Raw genomic sequence first — 21388 nt, forward strand, 5'->3', positions numbered from 1 at the left:
TTCAATTTATAATTTTATAATTTTAATTTTATTAAAATGAGCCGCTCAACAAGCAGATATTTATCTAGTTCATACTGAAAGTAGAAATAATATAAAAACAAAACCTTCATATTTTATCCTAAAACTTAAATTAAGAAGGTCCAATCAATGACAAACATTATCAGTGCTAGATTAATTCTTACAAAAGGCAAAAGCCAATTTCAATTTATAGTCAACAATAAAGTTCACATAATTTTTAGAAATAAAAAAAAATACTTTGTGATGTAATAATAAAACCACTTTTAACATATAATTTATTTTCAGATAAAAAGAAGTAAAGCATAATAAAAAGATATATTTTATCATTTAAAAATTTCGATTTATAAAGGCTCGGTTACCTTTTTTCTAATTAATCATTATTACCATACTTGTGTTTAATAATGTAAGTTTAAAACTCAATAATTTCTGATTCAATTATTTGACCGTCAAAGTACAATTTAAAAAATTAATAATCCAAATCATTTAAACCGTTAAATAATAATATTTTAAATTAATTTTTAAACTCATATTATCAAACATATAAAATATGATAATAAAAATAGCTAAATTTTTGCCCATAAATATTTTTTATGGATAAAATACTATTTTTATCATAATATTTAACTACTGTACCTTTTTTATCCAAAAAGAAAGTACATACTGAAATGGTAGAATCACGTTATCCCTAATTTTTATGCACCTACAAATATCTAACAGACAATTGAACTAAGAATGTTATCTACAGTTTGCAGAGAAATTTAATCAGATAGATCGTTCATTATTTAACTAGAAACGAATATGCCTTTTCAAGACCAATGATACCAGAATAATCAAACATATAGACCAGGGAGTTACGAGAAGTGGTAAGATTTTTTCAAACGATAAAGGACAAGAATGGCCATGAAGTTCCCACAACCTAGAAAAACACCAATCTCGCACCATCCCCTAGTCCACCAAGAACAAAGAAAACAAAAACTTAAACTAACTGATTAAAAGTTGTTGTGTTTAACATGTATGTAATCCCACCTATACAAACAAGTGTACAAGCTACACAATCCTAAGAAGTAGTAGGGGGATGTAAAATTGCATTCTGTCCCTTCTTTTTGGCCAACTTTGCTTGTATAAGTTTGTCCAAGATGGGAGGCTCTAGAGGAATAGGATCAAGACAACGTTCCGACGCACCAACAATCACCTGCTCCATAAACAAGCATGTTATTGCCAAAAACTGTCAAAACTAACCCCAAACATCTTAAGCTCTGAACTATTGAGAAACAAGTGTATCAAATAAAGGAAGCCAGCCCAATTCCCTTCCCTCTCACCCTAAGCTTTCCAGACTTACAGTGCCATTTCACATTTAAAATATATATATATATAAACTAGTAGCTTCAAGGACAAACCGCAAATTTTTCATTAATCAGGCCATTCTTTCTCTATTACCTCATCCAGCAAAAAGTCAATGGCTGCTTCATCTTCAGCTATTTCCTTTAAAGGAGCCCTTAAAAACTGAATATCCAACTGTATTTGCTGAAATCCGCTCCTGTTGAAGGTCTGGAGTCGAACAAATTCTTGCATACTTTTGAGGCAAAGTTTTACTATAGTAGTTACAACGGATTCCTGCAAATCACAACAGCCACAGTCCATGTTACTTCACTACCACTGCCAGCTATTCCTAAACCAAGTCCTAACACTGTTCAACAATCATAATCCATACCTGTGTAAATTCGGTTTTTGTGAAAATCTCAACTTTTTGCTTGAACAATTTTGCTAGGTGAGTTTCTAAAAGCTGACTCCTGGCCCTTTGGGTATTTGTTCGACTCATTTTATCCTCCCGTAATGGATTGCTGCGAGAAGAAGCAGTGCTTCCATTGCTTTCAGAGCGATGATGCTTGCGAAGAACTCCTTGAGGTAAAATCTGCTTGACCTCAGTACCTGTTGATTCCAACTGGCAAGAAAAAAATCAAAGTTGATCATCTTTTTTCACAATGAAGATTACTGGGTTCATGAAATGAAAAATTTTCAAAATTGTAATTTGTACATTAAATTAAATAGAAGTGGCATCTTAACTTTAACTTTAGGTAACAGAAAGGAGAAAGAATAATACACAAACCTCTTGAAGAAATAAATCGACAAACATATGAACTTCTCTTGGCTCCTTGTGCTGGTAAAAACCCAAAAATTATAGGAAAAGTTCAATGTCATACTTTCCCATTTTACCATATTCTCTCAAATCAAAGAACATGGCCAGATGTATACTGACCTTGACCCAATTTGGGGCTTTAAATCTCTTCCTCAAGAGAATTGATACTCTCTGAGTTCTCATTGTTATATACTGTATGAAACACAAACATAAAATCAGATTCTTTGCCATTCAGATACAGTTAACTAAAAAGAGCCATAAAACATAATTGTTATGCAATTACATAGAAATTATCAAATTTGCAGACATCAGACAGGGAATATAATATCAAAATGGCAAATCCCTCATTGCATTTTTACTAACCTAAAACTAACAGAATGCTGCCACAATTATTACGAACTAATACAACTAAAGCATTGAAATGCACGGTAAGCGCCCAAAAGCAAAAAATAGCATGTATTCGGTGGACAATGTCTGATGCAGCAATGACTAATAACAAGAATATTTATAACCAGGATATTTTTCAGCCATCATACTGCAACCCTATAAGTGCAGTCATGAGCACAATATGTGTTCAGAGTGCAGTATGCATAGTGTGGGCGGAATACACAAATCTTAATACCATCCCGAGGGAAGATTCTACAAGCAATTCAGCAAAAATTATTGGTTGCAAGCAGACAAATTTGGTCAGACCAATACATTATATGCAAAGTCTTTTGAAATTAATGGCCATAGAATCTAGACATATCTAAGTTACTAAAAATGTTAAGGGAATTAAAAATGGTGTAGAGAGATCTTAACTCATAAATTAAAATGCTCTGTAATTTTAATTCATACATGGTGTAGAAACTTGTCACCAGCTGATCGAAATAGTCTACAAATTTCACCAGGAACAAAGGCAGGTCCATTTTCATAGCCTCGGACACCACCTCCAGAGAAAGAAGAAGCTATTTCCTGTTAATTAAAAGAAAACTTTAAGATAAGCACCAGAGAATATAAAGTGCTACAGCTTGTGATATCTTACAATGCCATAAAGCACTTTGACATAAATCTATCTTGTGGCTCCTTGCCTCAGTAATTCTTGGGATGGCAGTTTGTTCAATAAAAACAGAGAGTTGAGCCAGCACCAAGACAAGACCAGCAAGCACTTTTTCAGCTGGCATTCCTTCAGTCAGACCTTGGTCTTGACTGGATGACTTATTTCTCCCTGAAAGTAAGAGGAAACGCTTATCCAATGCCCTGAAGAAGTCCTGAAATCCTTCTTGAACCCAATCAATAATTGAGTCTCTCAGTTTAAGAAGTAACCCTAAGTTGTCATCAAGAAGAAGGCGGAAGTCCTGGAATGAATAAGCCATATAATCATAAGCTCAATAATCATAATAGATAGATGAGCATGCACAAACAAGCATTAAAAATATTGTTTTAAGGGTGATAGAAAGTTAAAAGTACAAACATTAAATATAGACACAAATAAAAATCTTGAGAAGGAAAAGAAAGAAGAACCTAAGTTATGGCTAAACAGCCACAAACACATGTTCAATTTTATTTTTTTTCCGAAAAAATAAAAAGAACCCACAAACTCTTAAACATTTATCAGTGAGGTACCTAACATATAGCAGAGTAATAGGGACAAAGGAGACAAATAAAGTAGAAAATTAAAAAAAGGGACAATATTATTTGTATAATTTAGTATAAAATGGAATTAAATGAAACTTCAGAGATTTCATAGTTTGTCACATCTTACCACTAAGACAGCCATGCTTCCTTTGAGCACTGCATTTTTACTGGCCTCCAGGGCAATCTGCAAGGGATGCTCTTCCACTCCCTCTTGTTTATTACCAACATTGACAGTGAGGGCATCTGCAGTTTGACCAGTATTTAACGTAAACGATCTAGGCTATTTGTCGTATGACAAAAATATAACCGATAAGAGAACAACAATCAGCTAAGCTCACTCAACAAACACATGTCATTCTTACGCCATCCAGTCATCATGAGTCTATGACACTTCAAGGTTCTCTGTAGTGCAAATATCCTTTCTAAGCAATTAACAACACTCACTAGACCAAGTTCCTTAATTATTCCTGATATGTAGTTGTGGAGATGATACTTCATTAAAATAGTAATAGTAACCTGAAATATCATGCTGAAGGCGAGAAAATGTGCTTGCGACACACTGCTTGACAACCCCATGGGCAGCCTGAAAACCAAACTAGGATTAATCCAAAAACCAAGTCCCATTCTAGGACATAACAAAAGCTTTTATCTCATTTCAGATGAGAGAGGGACGAAACATGGATTAGATAGTTATCAGGTATAAGAATAAAACAAAATATGACCTCCAAAGAATAATCAGGAAGAAAGGCCTCATGCAACACTTCATCCAATAGGAGCACATCTCTCCATATAGTTCCTGCATTTAATAAAGAATTTAATAAATAAGATGAGAAACAGAAAAAGGAGAAAATTAGCACATAATATTTATTAAACTAAGCACTTCAGCTTTCAGAAAAGCTTGAGGAAAAACAGTTTCCAGGAAATCAGACAGCAGATAATATGGAATTTGTTAGATGAATGAAAGCATCAACCCGTCTCCTGAGACCTATATCAAAGCACATCGTTTTAACACTGTAACCCTAATTCCTACTCAAATTTCCTGCAGTCTTTTAGGAGAGGAAGTCCCATTTTTACAGCTCAAACAAGAAAAATAAAAACTGAAAATTACTAGATTGGCTAAAACAGCATAATATAAAGCAAATGCCGATGCAGCTTCTTACCTAAGCCAGCGTAAGAAATAGATATGCCTAAGTAAAAAAGCAATAATCCTGAAGTCCAACTGACACGAGCATGAACCATGCAGACTTGAGCAAGAGCAAAACTATTTAAAGATTCTCTTTTAAAAAACCAAAAAGAATCTTTTGGAAGTGATTGTCTTCAAAAACTTATAATCTACAAGCCCTAGTGATAGGTTTAGTTCTCAAGCAAGGAAATTGATGATGATATCTAATAAGGGAAATCTTCTGGAAGTAAAGTAAGTTTCTGATACTTTGGTTTTCTCCTAACAAAAGATATGAAATGATAGGGAACCAATTTCACAAAAGGTAAAGAAAAAATTAAGGAGAATAAAGGTTGACGGGCAAAGTGGACGAACAACATACAGGTAGTTGTTTGGAATAAAAAATACCATACCAAAGCATAGTTCTGTATCATAAGGAAACTTATGTCTGATCTTTACAACATAAATTAGAAGATGGCAGCAAATACTCGTGCATTTTCACAAAAAGAATAACAGGATGCTAGCCTTAGGCAGACTGGAAAAAGCAAACTAAAAGAAGACACTGCATGAGTAGTTGACACAGTAACCGGCTTACAGTTGCAAAACTAATGAATGTCAAAGATTACATTTTGGGAGATTTATAGTACTTACGAAAAACATGCAGAAACTTTGCAACAGATATCTGCTCCTTTATATATTGCTCAGTAATTTCAAAGTGCCTAAAGAAACAATGTCAGCAGGTTAGATGAGCAAACTGCTGTTGTACATTTTATGTTCAACCAATTTCAACAGGAAAAGGGCATATATAGAAAAGCACATATTTAAAGCATTTGGAAAAAGCAAACCCTGACTTACTTGATAATCAAGTCTTGGGATAGTTTAATTAGTTGCTCTTCCGAATCCGGAAATATTACTCGATAAGCTTTGATAGCCTCCGCAAACTCATGAATGGAAGCCTAAGATTAAGGATAATATGGGAAAAATTAACAAAAAGAGAAAAGAGAAAGAAAGAAGAACACATAAACACATGCATTAACATGTAAGTGCAGGCAGAGAGTTGTCACAAACACAAATTAAAAGTAGTGAATTTTTTCCCCTCTCCCCCACTTACATCCTTTGTACTAGTGCAGGCAGAGAGTTGTCACAAACACAAATTAAAAGTAGTGAATTTTTTCCCCTTTCCCCCACTTACATCCTTTGTGCTAGCAGGATTTGAAGAATCATTAAAGTTCTCCAAAGTGTTGCTTACTGCTTCAGTCTTAAGCTTAAGGTCCTGAAGAGATTGTTCTAGCTTTTCAAATAGTTGAGCCTTCAAGCTGTCCACCTGCCAAAATTGGGTCATTTGTCATCAGTTGCATACTAATGTCTCAAAACAATTGCATGACAGTGCAGAAGATTCAATATGTATGTATAAAACGAATCCATGTATAATAAACGAAATTCAAAAGTTAGTCCGCAAATACTACAGACTCTAACGCCACCAAAACTATCATATGCTAGCCAAATAATAGAAAACCACAAGTGATAAATCAGAGAATCCAGTGCATACGGGAAAATCCAATTGCTTAAGAAGCACTGCAGCCTCAGCCCTTGCTTGTATGGATTCGGCATCTGAAAATAGCTTTCCCTGAAAAGCAAAACCCATGAAACAAATCCTGCATGAGAAAAACAGAGTTCCTGTCTAGTAACAATGACAGATATCAGCAGAGCAACCAGGAATCATTTTCTCATCCCCATCAGTTTCTCTAGTTTGGCCTGGAATTTGGAGCCAGAAATTCTCCATCACAACCTGGTATAAAGAAAAAAGTACCTGCAAATTAACTGTAACTGTGGACATAGCTTCTTCAGATGCTCGCTTACAGTCTTGGAATGATGAATCTCCATATGCCTAGTAAAGATAAAACCCAAAGAATTTAAATTCTAAAGTAGATGCATCACTGAAGCAAGAACAATAATGCAACAAAAATGGATAAACAAATATTAGCAGAATACTTGATCCAACCATCAAAGAACAAGGTCCGGAATAAATACCTTAAAAATCGGCATTGCTCCAGTATAGAACCTTACTGCATCAGCATATGCCTCTGATTTAATACATTTCCCAAGTCTCACTGGTAGATCATATATGAACTGCTCTTTTCCAAAAGAGAAGTCTCATAAATTGCCAAAAACCAATATTAAAATTACAGAAGATAACAGATTGATTGACAATTGCAAATTAAAGGTTGACTAGAAATAACACTGAACGAACATAGGCATATAGTTTCAATTGATCATTCTCCAAGGTCAGGCCTGTCATAAATGGCAAATATCATGTTCTGATCCCTCAAAGAGAATATTGAATCTAGTTCAGAATTTCCTCAAGCATTTCTTTGCCAAGTTCACGGAAATCATGCAAGTGGCAAGTGTCAACTGGCACATACATAAAGTGTGAAGACATATGTCACGAATCTGGGTACCTGAACTTTACGAAGAAGGTTACGAGTGCGGTGCAATTTCTCTATATGTTCTCTCTTTTCAAAAAGAGAAGAGTTTACACCATCACTTCTTGACTGCACCGACATTATCTGCAATTTTAGGAAAGAATCAATATATGTCATTATTTTCCACCATTCTCTTTTCTCAAACAAATACACATATCAAAAGAAGCACGGTTCAACAAAAAAATGTGGGATTAAGCGACATACTTTCTCAAGAAGTTGCTCCATATTTGTTTCCATGCCCACAATATTATTTTTCATCCTGAACATAAATCAAATTTGCACTAGTCCCATGCAACAGCTTCCTTTTAAAATATTAATTTATCAAAAACTTAAAGAATAGGAAGTGATATACACACCTCTTGATCGTGTCAGTTGCACTGATGAACTTGTTATAATTTTCATATACTAACATTTGCAAATCAGTGTCGAGATTCTTTATCTCAGCTGCCATTTCCACATGCTTCTGTAAAAGCCCTTCCAAGTTTGCTTTTTGCAACTGCAATTAAGAACTACTCATTAAATCTCTTTATTAACATTATTAATTGTAAATTTAATTAAAATAGGTGTCCAATTGAGTATACTAGGAGATTCATGTACTGATCGGCGTTGAATGAGGTGGTGTTGATGGCATCTAAAGAAGCAGCTTTTGAAGAATTGCTAGATAACATTGCAGGATCCGGAGAGTAAAAGCTCGATAACAGATCTCTCATTCTCTTCGCTTTATCATCCAATGGCGCGTCGTCTGCCGCCATTGGCACTTGGATCTTTGCCTTAGTTATTACAAACAAACAAAATATAGAAACAAAAAAATCGAAGTTGAAGGAAATGATTCTGCGGATCGAAGATTTGGCGCGAATGGAATCAGAATTGTGAAGTATTATGGATTGGCAAGAGCATTAACTAGATTGAGAGATCGGTTCCGCTGATATCAGTGAATAGATATTACCGTGAGCGTGATCGGACCGTATCGGCTCGATCAGCAGGCCTGTTCTCGTCAGTCGCCAAGAACATTAGGGCTAGTCATCTAAGGTTAGGACTCGCTGAGCCCAGCCTGCAACAGATCAGCTTATGTATTTTCGACCCAAACCAGCCCCGTGTTTGTCCATCTGGGTTATTCTTACATTTTACTCGTTAATATTAAATTAATGAGACATATTTTAAAAAATAAAAAGTAAATAACTGACACATATCATTATCTAGAATTATTAAATATAAATTTATTTTTTTAGTAATTTAGTATATAAATAAATACATATATTAAATTTAAATAATATTTTTTTAAGATTACATAATTATTTATCAAACATTAAAATAGATGAAAATATTTTTTAACTAAACTAGATGAATGTATTAATATTAATATTATTATTATTATTATTACTATTAAAGAACATATATTTAATTTCAAAGACTAGTCAAAATTATTTTTTTTTGCTAAACTCATTTAAAATGATTATATCATAATCCTATATTTAAGAGTATATTTTCATTTTTTCAGAAAATAAACATAAATAAATAAAGATTTAAAATGCAAACGGGATAGAATTTTAATTATTTTATTAAATTATTATTTATGAAAAATTTTAATTTATATGTTTTCATAACCAATTCATGATTGGCCAAATCATTGATAGAAACAATATATCTTTCAAGCTGGGAAACCTTTCTCCTATTACATAAATCTAATTTTTATTTCATTTGGGAAAAGTCATTTTTTTTCTCAACAATACCTTAATCAATATTATTACATTCTAATTTCTTTCTGACATTTTTCAAAGAAAATTTTAAATTGGATCCCAAATTGGCGGATTAGAATTTAATTTAATAAATATTTATATTTTATTTTAATAATTTTAAAATATATTTTATTTTATTTTAACCTAACATATATTCAAATTCTATTTAATGATAACATTAAAATACCTATACATAATACGCGTGAATATGTTAAATTAAAAGATATTAGTCATTTACTCGTGCATTTTATGACCGTTATTATTATTTCAATTATAAAATTAAATTGATAGATATAAATATTTAATATTAATTAATAATAGCGGACTAGCTATTTTTAGAAGTCTTATTTAATCTTTTAAAATATTTAACATTTTATTAATACAATACTACTAAATTATTTTTAAAATAATTATTAATTAATTTTAGCATTATATTAATTAAATACTATCAATATAATTAATATTACTATCTTTATAAAATTAAAATTTTATTATATGATTTAGAAAATTAATTTTATTATTAAAAATAATATAATAATATAATTTAAGATGTTATCTTTTAGATTTAAAATTATTATCCAATTATAAAATTAATTTATTAATTTATATAATATTAAAATATAATTAATATATTATTTCTTAAAATATAATTAGTTAAGTTATCTTATTAGTAAACTATTTATATAGTTTAATATAATATTAAAGTGTATAAAATATATTATTTTTAGAATTAAAGCCAATATTTAATTAAGAATGTAATTTATTAATTAATAAATTATAAAATTATAAATCAATTTGAATTTCATGTGTTAAAAATTAATACACATATCAAAATAAAAGTTTTATGTATCAAAAATTAAGTAAATATATAAAAAAATTAAGTTTTACAAACATATATATATATATATATATATAATTAAAATATTTATCACATTATATTAAAAACAAATGAAAAATTTGGATTTCCAAATTAACATGCATGGGAGGAAATCACAAACAATAAACAAAACCCAAAATATGAACGTCACATGTCCTCACTTTCCACGATACCAAAGGTAATCACATGAAGAACTAAATTGCTAAGCTCAAATTATATGTTTAATAATAAGGAAATATACATATATTTTAACTAAAATATGAACACAAATTAATTAATAAAGTGCATTATTTAAAAAAAAATCATTCTCAAATGTAATCTTAAGCTAAAATAGCTTTTATTTTATGTTTCAGACTTTCATAAAGTTACACATTCTTTCTCTCTATTATCAAAATATCATTATTGCCCTCAGTAAATTCAGTTATTTAAAAATAATTAAAATCAACACCATTAGTTTGGCACATAAATTGAAGAGTTTTAACAAAATTAATAAAAAAAAAAAAGAAGAAAGATAGAGAAGTAAATTTATGTGATCTCTTGCCAAAAGAAAGGATGAATTATTGAGAATGAGAGTTTAATTTCAAAATACATGGGTTTAAAACCCATATTTGGAAAAGTGTAATGAAGGAAAATAAAGAAAAAAATTGATAAAATTTTACTTTATTTTTCTCTATATTTGAACACCGAGAGAACATTAAAAAATAAAAAATAAATTAGTGACTGAAATATAAATTTTTATTTTTTAAAAAATAAAAAATTTTAATTTTACATTTTATATTATCATTTAATGAATTACTATAAAGGTAAGCTAATAATTTAAATTATTTTTTTGCATTTTCTTTCCATGATAAAATAATTTTATGGCCATCAATTACTTTACCTTCTCTGTTTTCCTTCAGTTTCTAAATAAGTGAGGGAAACATTTTAAGTTTCTTTCTTCATCTTTTTCTTTTTTGGCAATAAGGTAGAGAAATATGCCCTTATACTTATTAGAAAAGTCCAATTACATTTATATTATTTTTTTAATTCAATTAAATTCATTAACTTTTATAAAAAATTAATTAAGTTCTCATCCTATATTTTGGTTCGATTAAATTTATTAGCTTTTATAAAATGTCTAATTAATTCATAATGCTAACAGCGTTTAAAATGCTATTAAATGTAATAGTTTGAGAGCGCGAATAATAACCACTCTGAATATTTTAAAAGTCATACATATATCACGTGAGACAGAGAAAACCACTTCTTCTTTATTTTTGTATAATTAATATCTATAAACTCTAATTTACAAAGAAGAATAGTGTTTTATTTCCTCGCCTAAAATGACAGTAATATTTTCATTTTTTTCACGCTTATTTGTAATTAAAGGGTGAGTGCAAGTTGTTGAATTAGATTACATCACATCGCTTCCAATATGTTTTTACAATAAAACTATAAAGATGCATACTTCGTGGAGGAAGACCAATCCTATAAAAAAGGTTCTACAGTTGGAGCTATGATGTAAGTTAAATAAAGAAGAAGTAACTTTCTTTAACTCACATTATATAAGCGTGACTTTAAAATTTTTATAGCGGTTATTATTCGCGTTTTCAAAATAATAAAACCCTTACACTTAATGACATTTTGGACACTGTTAGCAGTAGGAGTTAATTAGACATTTTATAAAAATTAATGAATTTAATTAGTTCAAAAATAATAAAAACTTAATTAGACTTTTTATAAAAGTTAATGGGTTTAATTGAGAGAAAAAAATATAAAAAAGTTTAAATACTATCTACCCCTAATGTTTTATGTATTATATCAGTAGCCCTTTCATTTTTCAAATTTATATAGCCCTTTTAATAATAAAATGTTATTTTTATTTTATTAAACTAACTAAATTATTTTCATGCTTAATGAATAAAAACTAATTATTTTTTAATGAGTAAAATATATTCTGATAATAACTAAAATATTGAATAATTTAAACTTTTTGTTTCTGAAAGTTTTGTTTTAGAATATTTAAATCATTTAATAAAAAATAATAACAAATTTGTACCCAAACTCAAAATCATTTGGAGAAACATAATGCCTAGTCATTTGGAAAAACACAATGCTTGGTCGTACAAAATTTTAAGAACATGGCAAGCCATCACCTTTTGTTTTTCGATAAATTAAAGTCTGATAATTACCATCACACCATTATAATGACTTTCATCATCAACATAGCTACTATATCAACTTTCTCCACCGTCGATCCGTGACCGCTTTCACCTCTTCATTATTTTCTTTCCTTTTTCTTCAAGCATTGCTGATAACAGTCCATAACACAATTACTTAAAACCAAATAAGTAATTAATGTTAAAAAAAGAACTAGAAAGAAGCCATGTTATGCAATAAGAGCTACAGGTGTTGACAATGAGATGCACTGCGATAAGTGGTTGAAATGCGATGTGATAAGGAAATTATGATCGAGATAAATTGAATCTAAATAAAAAATAAACAGAAATAGTTACTTTTAGATATTTAATGTCGGAAAAATTTAAAAAAATTATTCTGATGATGTTGATCATGAGAGCAACATCGATTATGGGTATTGATGGGCGATACTGTTCTAGTTTAAGAGTTTATTTTAATTAGTGACTAGTATAAAGAAAAGAAAAAAAAAAGAGGGAGAGATAGTTTAGTTGAAAGACAAAAGAGTTTTTTTATAAATATATTTATCATTTGAAATTAAATTAATATCGATGAAAAATTAAACATAAAGCGATTTTAATATATTTTTAAAATTTCAGAACACAACTAAAAGAATATGCTAAACCTAGGGAGGAATAATATTTATCGCTTCCTTCTACATCAACATTTATAACATTGGAGTTGAATGTAATTGTAGAATGTTTACGCATTGGATTGTTAAATCTAAAAAGTTTATGTACCAAAAATGAATTATCCTAAAAGAATCATTGGAGCATATTCCTTCTTTAGATTGTTGGAGTGCGTTAAAAGCACAGCTGGCGTCACTCTGCACGCCAGCAATTGCACCGACACCACTAATTCGTAACAAAAAGCCATTTAAAACTTTATAAATCCCTTAATTACTTTTCTTTAATATTTTAATCCCACCAAACCAGCGCATTACAGCCTATGTTTCCCTATAAAACCTCCTTATCCATCCCTGTTTTAACCTTCTTTCGTTTCGCTCTACATCTTATCCTTTAGGCGTTTCTTTGTGCTTTTATTCCCTCTCTCCGTCGTTTCTTTTGCGTTTCGTTTCGTTTCTTAATAGCCATCAGCTTCTCTTGCGTTTTTTGTTTCTCCTTGGATAATCGATTTGTTCCAAATTCAATTTCTTTGTTTGATTGAAGAGGTCTTGATCTTGATCCACATCTCGGTTTACAATCTCTTCCCTGTAGATCTATCTTAAATCGATTTATTCCCTTTTTTATTTGGGGATCGGATAAATTAGGGTTTTGTGAAAAAAAAGTACCGATGATTTTAGATTTTCTATGAGTTTAGCAATACTCATGCGTCGAGTTCGAATCCTTCACTCCTTCTCAGTTGTGTTTCTTTACTGGTTCTACGTGTTTTCATGAAGTAATTTCATTCATCTGTGTTCAATCCCTCTCCTAATTTTTGATCTTTATACTTTTCCCCTCGTTTAACTTGCAAAAACCCTAATTAAACCAAACCTCGTACATAGTATCGAAACATCTAATCCATTAAAAGGAAACCTTTATTTTTCTAGATTTGTTAGCTAAGAAATTTGCAAACAATGCAAAGGCAGGCAACAACTAGCTCAGGATCGGATTGTGATCCGCGCTATGCTAATGTGGATGAGAGGAAAAGAAAGAGAATGATATCAAACAGGGAATCAGCCAGGCGGTCCAGGCAGAGGAAGCAAAAACAAATGGAGGATCTGGTTAATGAAGTGAGCCAAATACAGAATGAAAATGGTCAATTGAGACAGAGTATCAATGTCAACAGTCAGCGTTATGCAGAAATGGAATCAGCCAACAATGTTTTAAGGGCTCAAGCAATGGAACTGACAGAGAGGCTTCGATCCTTGAACTCGGTGCTTCAGCTCGTGGAGGACTACAGCGGCCTTGCGGTGGAGATTCCTGAGATACCAGATCCTTTACTGAGACCATGGCAACTTCCTTGCCCTGTGCAGCCAATCATGGCATCTGCTGATATGTTCGAGTATTGATATTGAAGCTGGATTTGTTTTTTCTATATTGGTCGTTTGCTGCTGGTGTGAGACTAAAAATAATTTAGGCTTTTTGTTTGTGTAATATGTTGGTTTGGTTTGTGTATGTCAAGTTAATGTTGTTATGGTGTGTCTGTTGATGGCAGTGGTGTTGGCATACAATCCAGCTTCTATTTTCTAGCAATGTTATAATATAATGCGGTAGTCTCGGATATGTGGCATTGTTCGTCAATTTAATGTTGTCTTGGATTCTAATTATCAGAGTTCTCATGTTATGAGTATGGACTGCTTATGTGAATGAATTGTGTGTGTTTTTATTTGTGCTATCATATGCTTATTAGCAAATATTCGTGAATTGCATGGCATTGGATCTTGTAGTTGGATGGATGGAAATGTGTTTGATGGTTAAGATTTGTGCTACTGGGAAGTGGGAGTGCGGCTCTTTGAGGAATAATTTGTCATAACACTTGTTGGCTGCTTTGTGTAAAATTGTACATATTTTGTTGCAATGGCAAATTTGTTCGATGTTCACTTTTTGTAAGGATTGCATCGTTGCGCCCGAGATATACGTCTAGGTTGTAGGTTCAGGTTTAGTCTAAAACTTTGGGCAGTAGTAACTTGATAGTCTCTTCTATTGGATAGGCTTGAATGTGCTTCTAGTCTTCTGCGAGGATATAGAAATTCAGACTTTTTGGGCCCCATAAATTATAACTATGTAGCTCCTTTGAAAAGTATAATTCAGATATTTCAGGGTGGATAAGGTAGTTGAGGCGTGCTTCCATTTTCTAACTTGGTGCATCTGTAGTTTTAGTTGAAGTTTCCTGGAAACTGAAACCGATGGCTATCAGTAATGTATAAAAATATATCCACAAGTACCACAATTTTGAAAATCTTTCCCCTTGACCATCATGCATGACCAGCTTGCGTGTAGAATCTTGATTCTCGCTGTCATCTAGAAATGTTTTGCTCGCCCACCATCGGCACAAATTGTAGCAGATGATAATGTATCCTTATCCAAAAATGATTGCCCATAGTAAGGATTCTCGAGCCAGCTTCTGTTTAATCATGTTCCTTCCGGTATTTTTTGTTTTTGTTTTTGCTGTTCAGATTTTAAAACAAAATATATGAAAAAAAAAAAAGCATTTTCCATTACATTAATCCATTAAGAAAACGGTAGTTTTCTGGTTCTCTAAGTTGTTTCTAAAATTGATTTCGAAAAAAAAAGCTGTTTTTAAAATTAAGCATTTTAAATTTGGATAACATAAACTAAAAACAGAAGGAAAGAAATGTCAATAACAAAATGAGTGAAGATTGTTGGATTAATTTGTTAGATTAAGATCATGCTGTCAATAGATGATTGTGATAAGATTTCTTCTTGTTCTCATTGTAGTACTTTATATTTTTATATAGATCACCGTGGTAAGAATTCTTTTTTGTTCTGATTGTGATACTTAATATTTTATATATTTTAGGTGAATATCTTCAATATGTTAAATCGATGAATGATATAATATTGAGGTAAAAATTTATAAATTTTTAGATCAAATATTTTATATATAAATTTTATGTGAAATTTTGTAAATTATATAAAATCTAGTTCCAAAACCTTTTATGTAAAACCTTTTTGAATGTTAAGAATTTTCATTGTTGAATAAACACATAAATATATTGAAAGAAAATCAAGTTACTATTTTTATAGTGAACCTTAAATTTCACCTAATATTTATTAGTATTGATAGGTGCCTGTTATCTAAAATCAAAATGTAAAATAGTATCACACTACAGTGCTAATATTCCTAATAAAATCACAAAAACAAACGAAAGGAGATAATTTTTTTTATAAACAATTGCTTTCTGAAACAGAAATGAATAGTTTAACTTTCTTCACTATCATCGAATATTCAATTTTTTACTACAAAACGAAATAAATGAATTATTGTAGGGGAAAACCATATGAAATGGAAGCAAAATAGTGAGACATATTTATGGTTTGAAAATCACTTTTTACAAATATAAGTATATATTGACCAAATTCAAGTCTGCAACCAAATATATGGAGTATCGATTTCGAGCACCCTCAAGTAAAAAAATAAAAAAGAAAAGGGCAAACAAAATAAACATCAATAAGTGATAATTATCCATTTATCCTGAAAGATGGTATACTATGGTATATGTATCTGCTGATAATACCACGATAAATCCATCAAACAACAATTCCAGTGCCTCCATCATGATCAAAGGATTCAAATATAAACTTACTAAAACATCTAATGCTTCAGTACTAATTAAGAAATTAAAAATGCCAATTTAATCCTCGTAAGTACGGCACTCATCTGTCTCAGGATTGTCCTTGCAGTAAGTCTCCAAAGGATCGCTGTCCTTCGCCTTGTCTCTTGCATGGCTAGCAGCAGCACTCAGTTCCTCCACTGTATCCCAAGCCGCAACACACTCCCCGCTAGCTGGATCATCTTCGCATGCTTGTTTCGCGTCTTTGATGCTCTCCTCAACCTTTTCCGATATGCTATCAGGTGCGGCTCTAACTGGTTTGATTTGCATGCGCTGAGACCTCAATTGGCAGCCTGCCCTCTTCCACGGGTTGTTTAACTTGAAAATGGGTTGAGCCTTTGGTGCATCTGTTGCCTTGGCTATGACCCTTGCTGGGGTTGAGATGTTCAGACTTGTTAATGTTGCCATTGTACTTCGCCGCTGCTACTGCAGTGATGATGATATGGGTATGGTCTAGTAACGGATACTATTAATTGGATGACAATGGATTGCTATATTATTGGGGGCAGTAAGGATTTCAGTGCACACATTTCTTATCACGAAACCACCAATTGTATGCTTCCACGTTACCGTAAGTTGAGATTTTTTTTTCTCATAATTTTTAGTTGAAGAAGGCAAAAAAAAAGAAAAAAGGAAAATATCAGATAAGTTGCGACAAGTTGAAGAGTGTCGTGCTTTTCCAGTCGAATATTCTGGAAAGAAAAATGAAAAAAATCCCTTGATATTTTGCACTTTTCTTTTCTTTTTTCTGAGGCTTACCCGGCAAATAAAAGAGAAATTAAGGAAAATATCGCAAGCCTATTTGTCTGCTAATATCGTGAAGCCAATTTGAAGTTTGAAATAATCCTTAATAAAAAGTCAAAATTTCTCTAAGCCGAGCATGAAAAACATGTGGTGATTTTTATTTATAAAATATTATTTTCGGATACATAACCTTCAGATGCGTATGTTAAAAGGAACGAAAAATAAACAATATTGTAATCCATGTATTGGAAATCATTAGTTAATAAATAAGAAGCATTGGAAAAAACTAGCTGGCTGGGTTTTTATTTTATTTTTTTTCTCAAACCAATATTTGCACGACAACTGTACTACACAGCTTATAAAAGTGACAACATTTCCTTAGTCAGCATTGAAGTCGTTTATAGTTTTTTCTTTCCCTTTAAATGATTGGGAAAACTAATGAATAAATTAGGCTTAATTATCCAATAAATAATGCAATTTATATTTGTCGTTAAATGTTGCACGTATTTTTTAATTGTTTGATATCAGTCATATATTTTAATTTTAATTTTAATTTGAAAAAAAATTATAGAGTAAAGTTCGTTGACATGTTTGCAATTTTAACAATAAAAAAAATAAATGGGGATCCTACATACTTTAAAGAAATTTTACTTTTTTATTTCTGCTTAAGATTTTATAAGTCTAATGCTTAAAACACTTCCGCATGTTGAAAAGACAATGGAAAAAAAAAAAAGAGAAAAAAGATGAATAAAAATTTAGGTTGTTAAAGCTTATTCTAAATTTTGATTAAAATGAGTAAAATAATATCATATAATATTTATTTTTGTATCATTTTATTTGCACTATATTTGCCCTTCACATGTGCTAATATTTCGAGCGTGTCAGATGTAAATTATCTAAATATAATGTGTTTAATGAAAAATAAATTGATTATGCTGATCTAATTTCTATCAAACGATAAGAGACCTAAAATTTTTTGAATTCTTAAATTTACTCGTAAAAGCTTTAGTTGACTATTTTTTTTTAAAGATAAAGAATTGTAACTAAGAGCTGAGAAAATAAAACTAATAACGTGAAAGCTGAAGAAATTAAATTAAATTGTTGGCTCATCTCATAACAAAAAAAACTACATTATTTAAGTAAACAAATGGATGTGTTTTACATTCAAATATCTTTTTTTTTTTTTAACCAAGCTTTATAAATTTGATATATTAACAACAATTCCTTTACATAATATTTGATGCAGTTCAATTACTACACTGACTTAATGATCATTTTACTGACTCTGATATTTAAGGTAGTGCGATAATATTTAACTACCTCAAGTGCTTGAGGTAGTGCAGTATAATAATTATTTCATCAGCTCGGATAGTTGAGGCGATGCAAGTAATTACTTTACCGACTCAAATATTTGAGGCAATACAGTCTAAAATATTGTTGCACTGGCTTAGCTAGTTGAGACAATGTAGTTTATTTAGTAATTTTTTCTAAACATAGAGCCACGTCAATAAATTTGAAAAAACATTACTAAAATCTTATACATACTAAATTTCAAAATATAAAATTATTTGACAACTAAGTTAATAAATTATTTTGGATTTTGACAGTGAAGGAGTTGGTGTGTGAATCAATAGAAAGAATGACATTGGGCTGGACCTACACATGATAAGCTATAGATAGAGAACCCTAAAAACCCACAATGGCCCTTCAAATAATTGCAAAACCATCGATAGCAGTTTCACTGGCAATTAATTGTTTGATGCTCCTTAAAACCAGTGGCAAAGCCAAGGGTAATAGAATAATACAAACTTAAAATTAAAAAGTAACATAATATAACTTAAATATTTTAATTATGAGTTTAAAACGACATGCAGTATCTAATTACATATTAGGTATCTTTGAAACTGAGTACATATTTATTATTTAGATTATTTTAAAATAACTGAAAATGTAATAACAATGTAGATATAAATCCTTTCTAAAATTATATTCTCATAATTAAAAAACTAATTATGAATACTAATAATTATAATAATAAGAATATGTATTATATCATAACACGAGAAAAAAAGGACTCAGCCCCAGTAAAAACAATTTTTCTAACTAATATTATGAAAATTTTATTTTTCCAGATAACCTTAATCTTGTCAAATTTAGAAAGAATAATATTAAAATATAATTATACTTTTACATTGTATTTAATTAAAATAAATAAAAATTATAAGATTTATTTATAAATCTATAGTTTATATACTTTAATTAAAATAAAATAATTAATAATTAAACTAAATTTTAATAAAATATATATTTAAAATAAATTTTTAATAAATTTAAAATATAATATTATATTAATAAATGTTACATAATTTTGTCCGTGAATTATGCTGTCCTCTTCAACATAGCTGTGCCACTTCTCAACGCCTGTTTTTTCTCTCGTCTGGAACTCATTTTCTATTAACAAAAAAAAAAAAAAAGGAAGAAGAAGAAGAAGAAGAAGAAAAGAAAGGAAGACTGTCGTTTTTTGTCGCGAGAATTAGCTTTTACTGTTGACATGGCTGCCACAAAAGCCACAACCGCCTACCGGAAAGGCTCCATAATTATTAGCAATGGCTGAATGAGCTGTGGTCGCTGTAATTTCTCTTCATATCAATGAAGTCTTTATCTCTGTGTCAAAAGAAAAATAGAAAGATCCTACGTTTGTGGGAGAGAGAAAATACTGTTTTTAAATTCTAAAGGAATATCAAAACGGGAAAAATGACAGCCGTTCCTCTTTCGGCTGGTCCAGTTTACAGCGCAATAAGGTTTTCAATGAAATTGATAATCACACCATACGACGAATCCGATAATATACAAAAGTAACGAATCTGAGATATCACGAGTTAGTGACGGGTTAGAAATATTAAATTGAATTACACTTGATTTTAAATTGAAACAATAATTTAACCTGACCCAATCAGATAAATGTGTGATGTATGTATAATTTATAAATATATAATGTTTAATTTGTAGTCTTATATTCAACCACAATCATTTATTCAATTGTTCTTAACGTTTAATAATATATAAAGTTGTTCGTTATATGAGTGATTAAATGTTTATTCGGTTGTTGTTATTTTAATTTTTGAAATGTTTGATTTTAATCAAATTAATATAATTATATTTATCATATAGTACAATTTAGTAGATTGACAATAAATAAATGAATTGGTACGTTCCTTAATTCTTAAAACACTTCAATTAAATAGCTAAAATGAATTAAATAAATTTATTTTTATAAATCTAAATCTAATTTAATTTCAGATCGATTAAATATATTTTTTAATTATATTTTTGGAGCTGAAGCTAGCAAAAGATCTACTAATTTAAATTTATTAATTCAAAATCTGTTTGAAATAAATACAAACTTTAATTACTATTAAATTTTGAATTTTAATAATTTTATCTAATTATTTTAAAGTTTAAATTAAATACTCATATTTTATTTTATTTTTAAAAATATTTTTTGACAATAATTTTTATAATTTTATAATGAGAAATATAATATTGTAAATCAATTGTACGTATTAAAAGAAAAATTTGAGAAATCAACAATAAAATTTAGTGTATTTAGATGCAAAAATTACAAAATGATGCATATTTATAGGGCATTTAATGACTATATTATTAAATTTAAGATAAATTCTTTGTTGATTCTAAATTTTTTATTTTTAATAAATATATTGGATTTGTCATATTAATTTTTTACAGTAAAATTTTAATTTTTCTTAAAGTGTTTTTGAGAATAAATTCAAAGCATAGACATTTATATTTAAACTTTGAAATAATTGGATAAAAATTTTAAAAGATTTAATTAGTAATTAAAAGCAAAAATAATAAAATTAATACAAAATCATTTTAGTATTTACTTATAGAAGTCATTTGGATTGAATGATTTATTCTATAATCTACGTATGTATTTTGAATTTATTGTTTGACAAGCAAAAGAAATAGTTTAAATTTATCAATTTAAAAAATTCATCACTCTTAAAATTTTTATTTATGAGGGGTTTAATTTTCCATCTAGGAGGTAAAATTTTTAAAATTTATTATTTAAAAAAATATTATATACATCTTTATTTAATATTATTTCTAATAAATTTATATTA

General features: G+C 29.8%; 3 protein-coding genes across 3 annotated transcripts; 1 reads left to right on the forward strand and 2 right to left on the reverse strand.

Moving 5' to 3' along the window:
- Window positions 1-771: 771 nt before the first annotated feature.
- LOC8267346 (vacuolar protein sorting-associated protein 51 homolog) lies at window positions 772-8493 on the reverse strand. Its single transcript, XM_048377464.1, has 20 exons — window positions 7996-8493; window positions 7771-7910; window positions 7619-7673; window positions 7391-7498; window positions 6963-7061; window positions 6742-6819; window positions 6481-6558; window positions 6124-6255; window positions 5787-5887; window positions 5583-5650; window positions 4495-4568; window positions 4289-4355; window positions 3900-4015; window positions 3226-3492; window positions 2993-3109; window positions 2276-2347; window positions 2126-2176; window positions 1730-1960; window positions 1456-1632; window positions 772-1210 (listed from the first exon to the last, which is right to left on the reverse strand). The coding sequence occupies exons 1-20, from the start codon at window positions 8164-8166 to the stop codon at window positions 1076-1078; spliced, it is 2337 nt and encodes a 778-aa protein (XP_048233421.1). The 5' UTR covers window positions 8167-8493; the 3' UTR covers window positions 772-1075.
- A 4662-nt stretch (window positions 8494-13155) lies between these two features.
- LOC8267345 (bZIP transcription factor 53) lies at window positions 13156-14539 on the forward strand. The gene has a single exon (XM_015716818.3). It carries the CDS (start codon window positions 13779-13781, stop codon window positions 14211-14213), a length of 435 nt encoding a protein of 144 aa, XP_015572304.1. The 5' UTR covers window positions 13156-13778; the 3' UTR covers window positions 14214-14539.
- Window positions 14540-16327: 1788 nt separating this feature from the next.
- Window positions 16328-16994, reverse strand: LOC8267344 (calvin cycle protein CP12-2, chloroplastic). Its single transcript, XM_002515238.4, has one exon. It carries the CDS (start codon window positions 16905-16907, stop codon window positions 16521-16523), a length of 387 nt encoding a protein of 128 aa, XP_002515284.1. The 5' UTR covers window positions 16908-16994; the 3' UTR covers window positions 16328-16520.
- Between the last annotated feature and the right edge of the window lie 4394 nt (window positions 16995-21388).

The sequence above is a fragment of the Ricinus communis genome, chromosome 1, assembly GCF_019578655.1.
Source record: "Ricinus communis isolate WT05 ecotype wild-type chromosome 1, ASM1957865v1, whole genome shotgun sequence".
NCBI classification, from domain to species: domain Eukaryota; kingdom Viridiplantae; phylum Streptophyta; class Magnoliopsida; order Malpighiales; family Euphorbiaceae; genus Ricinus; species Ricinus communis.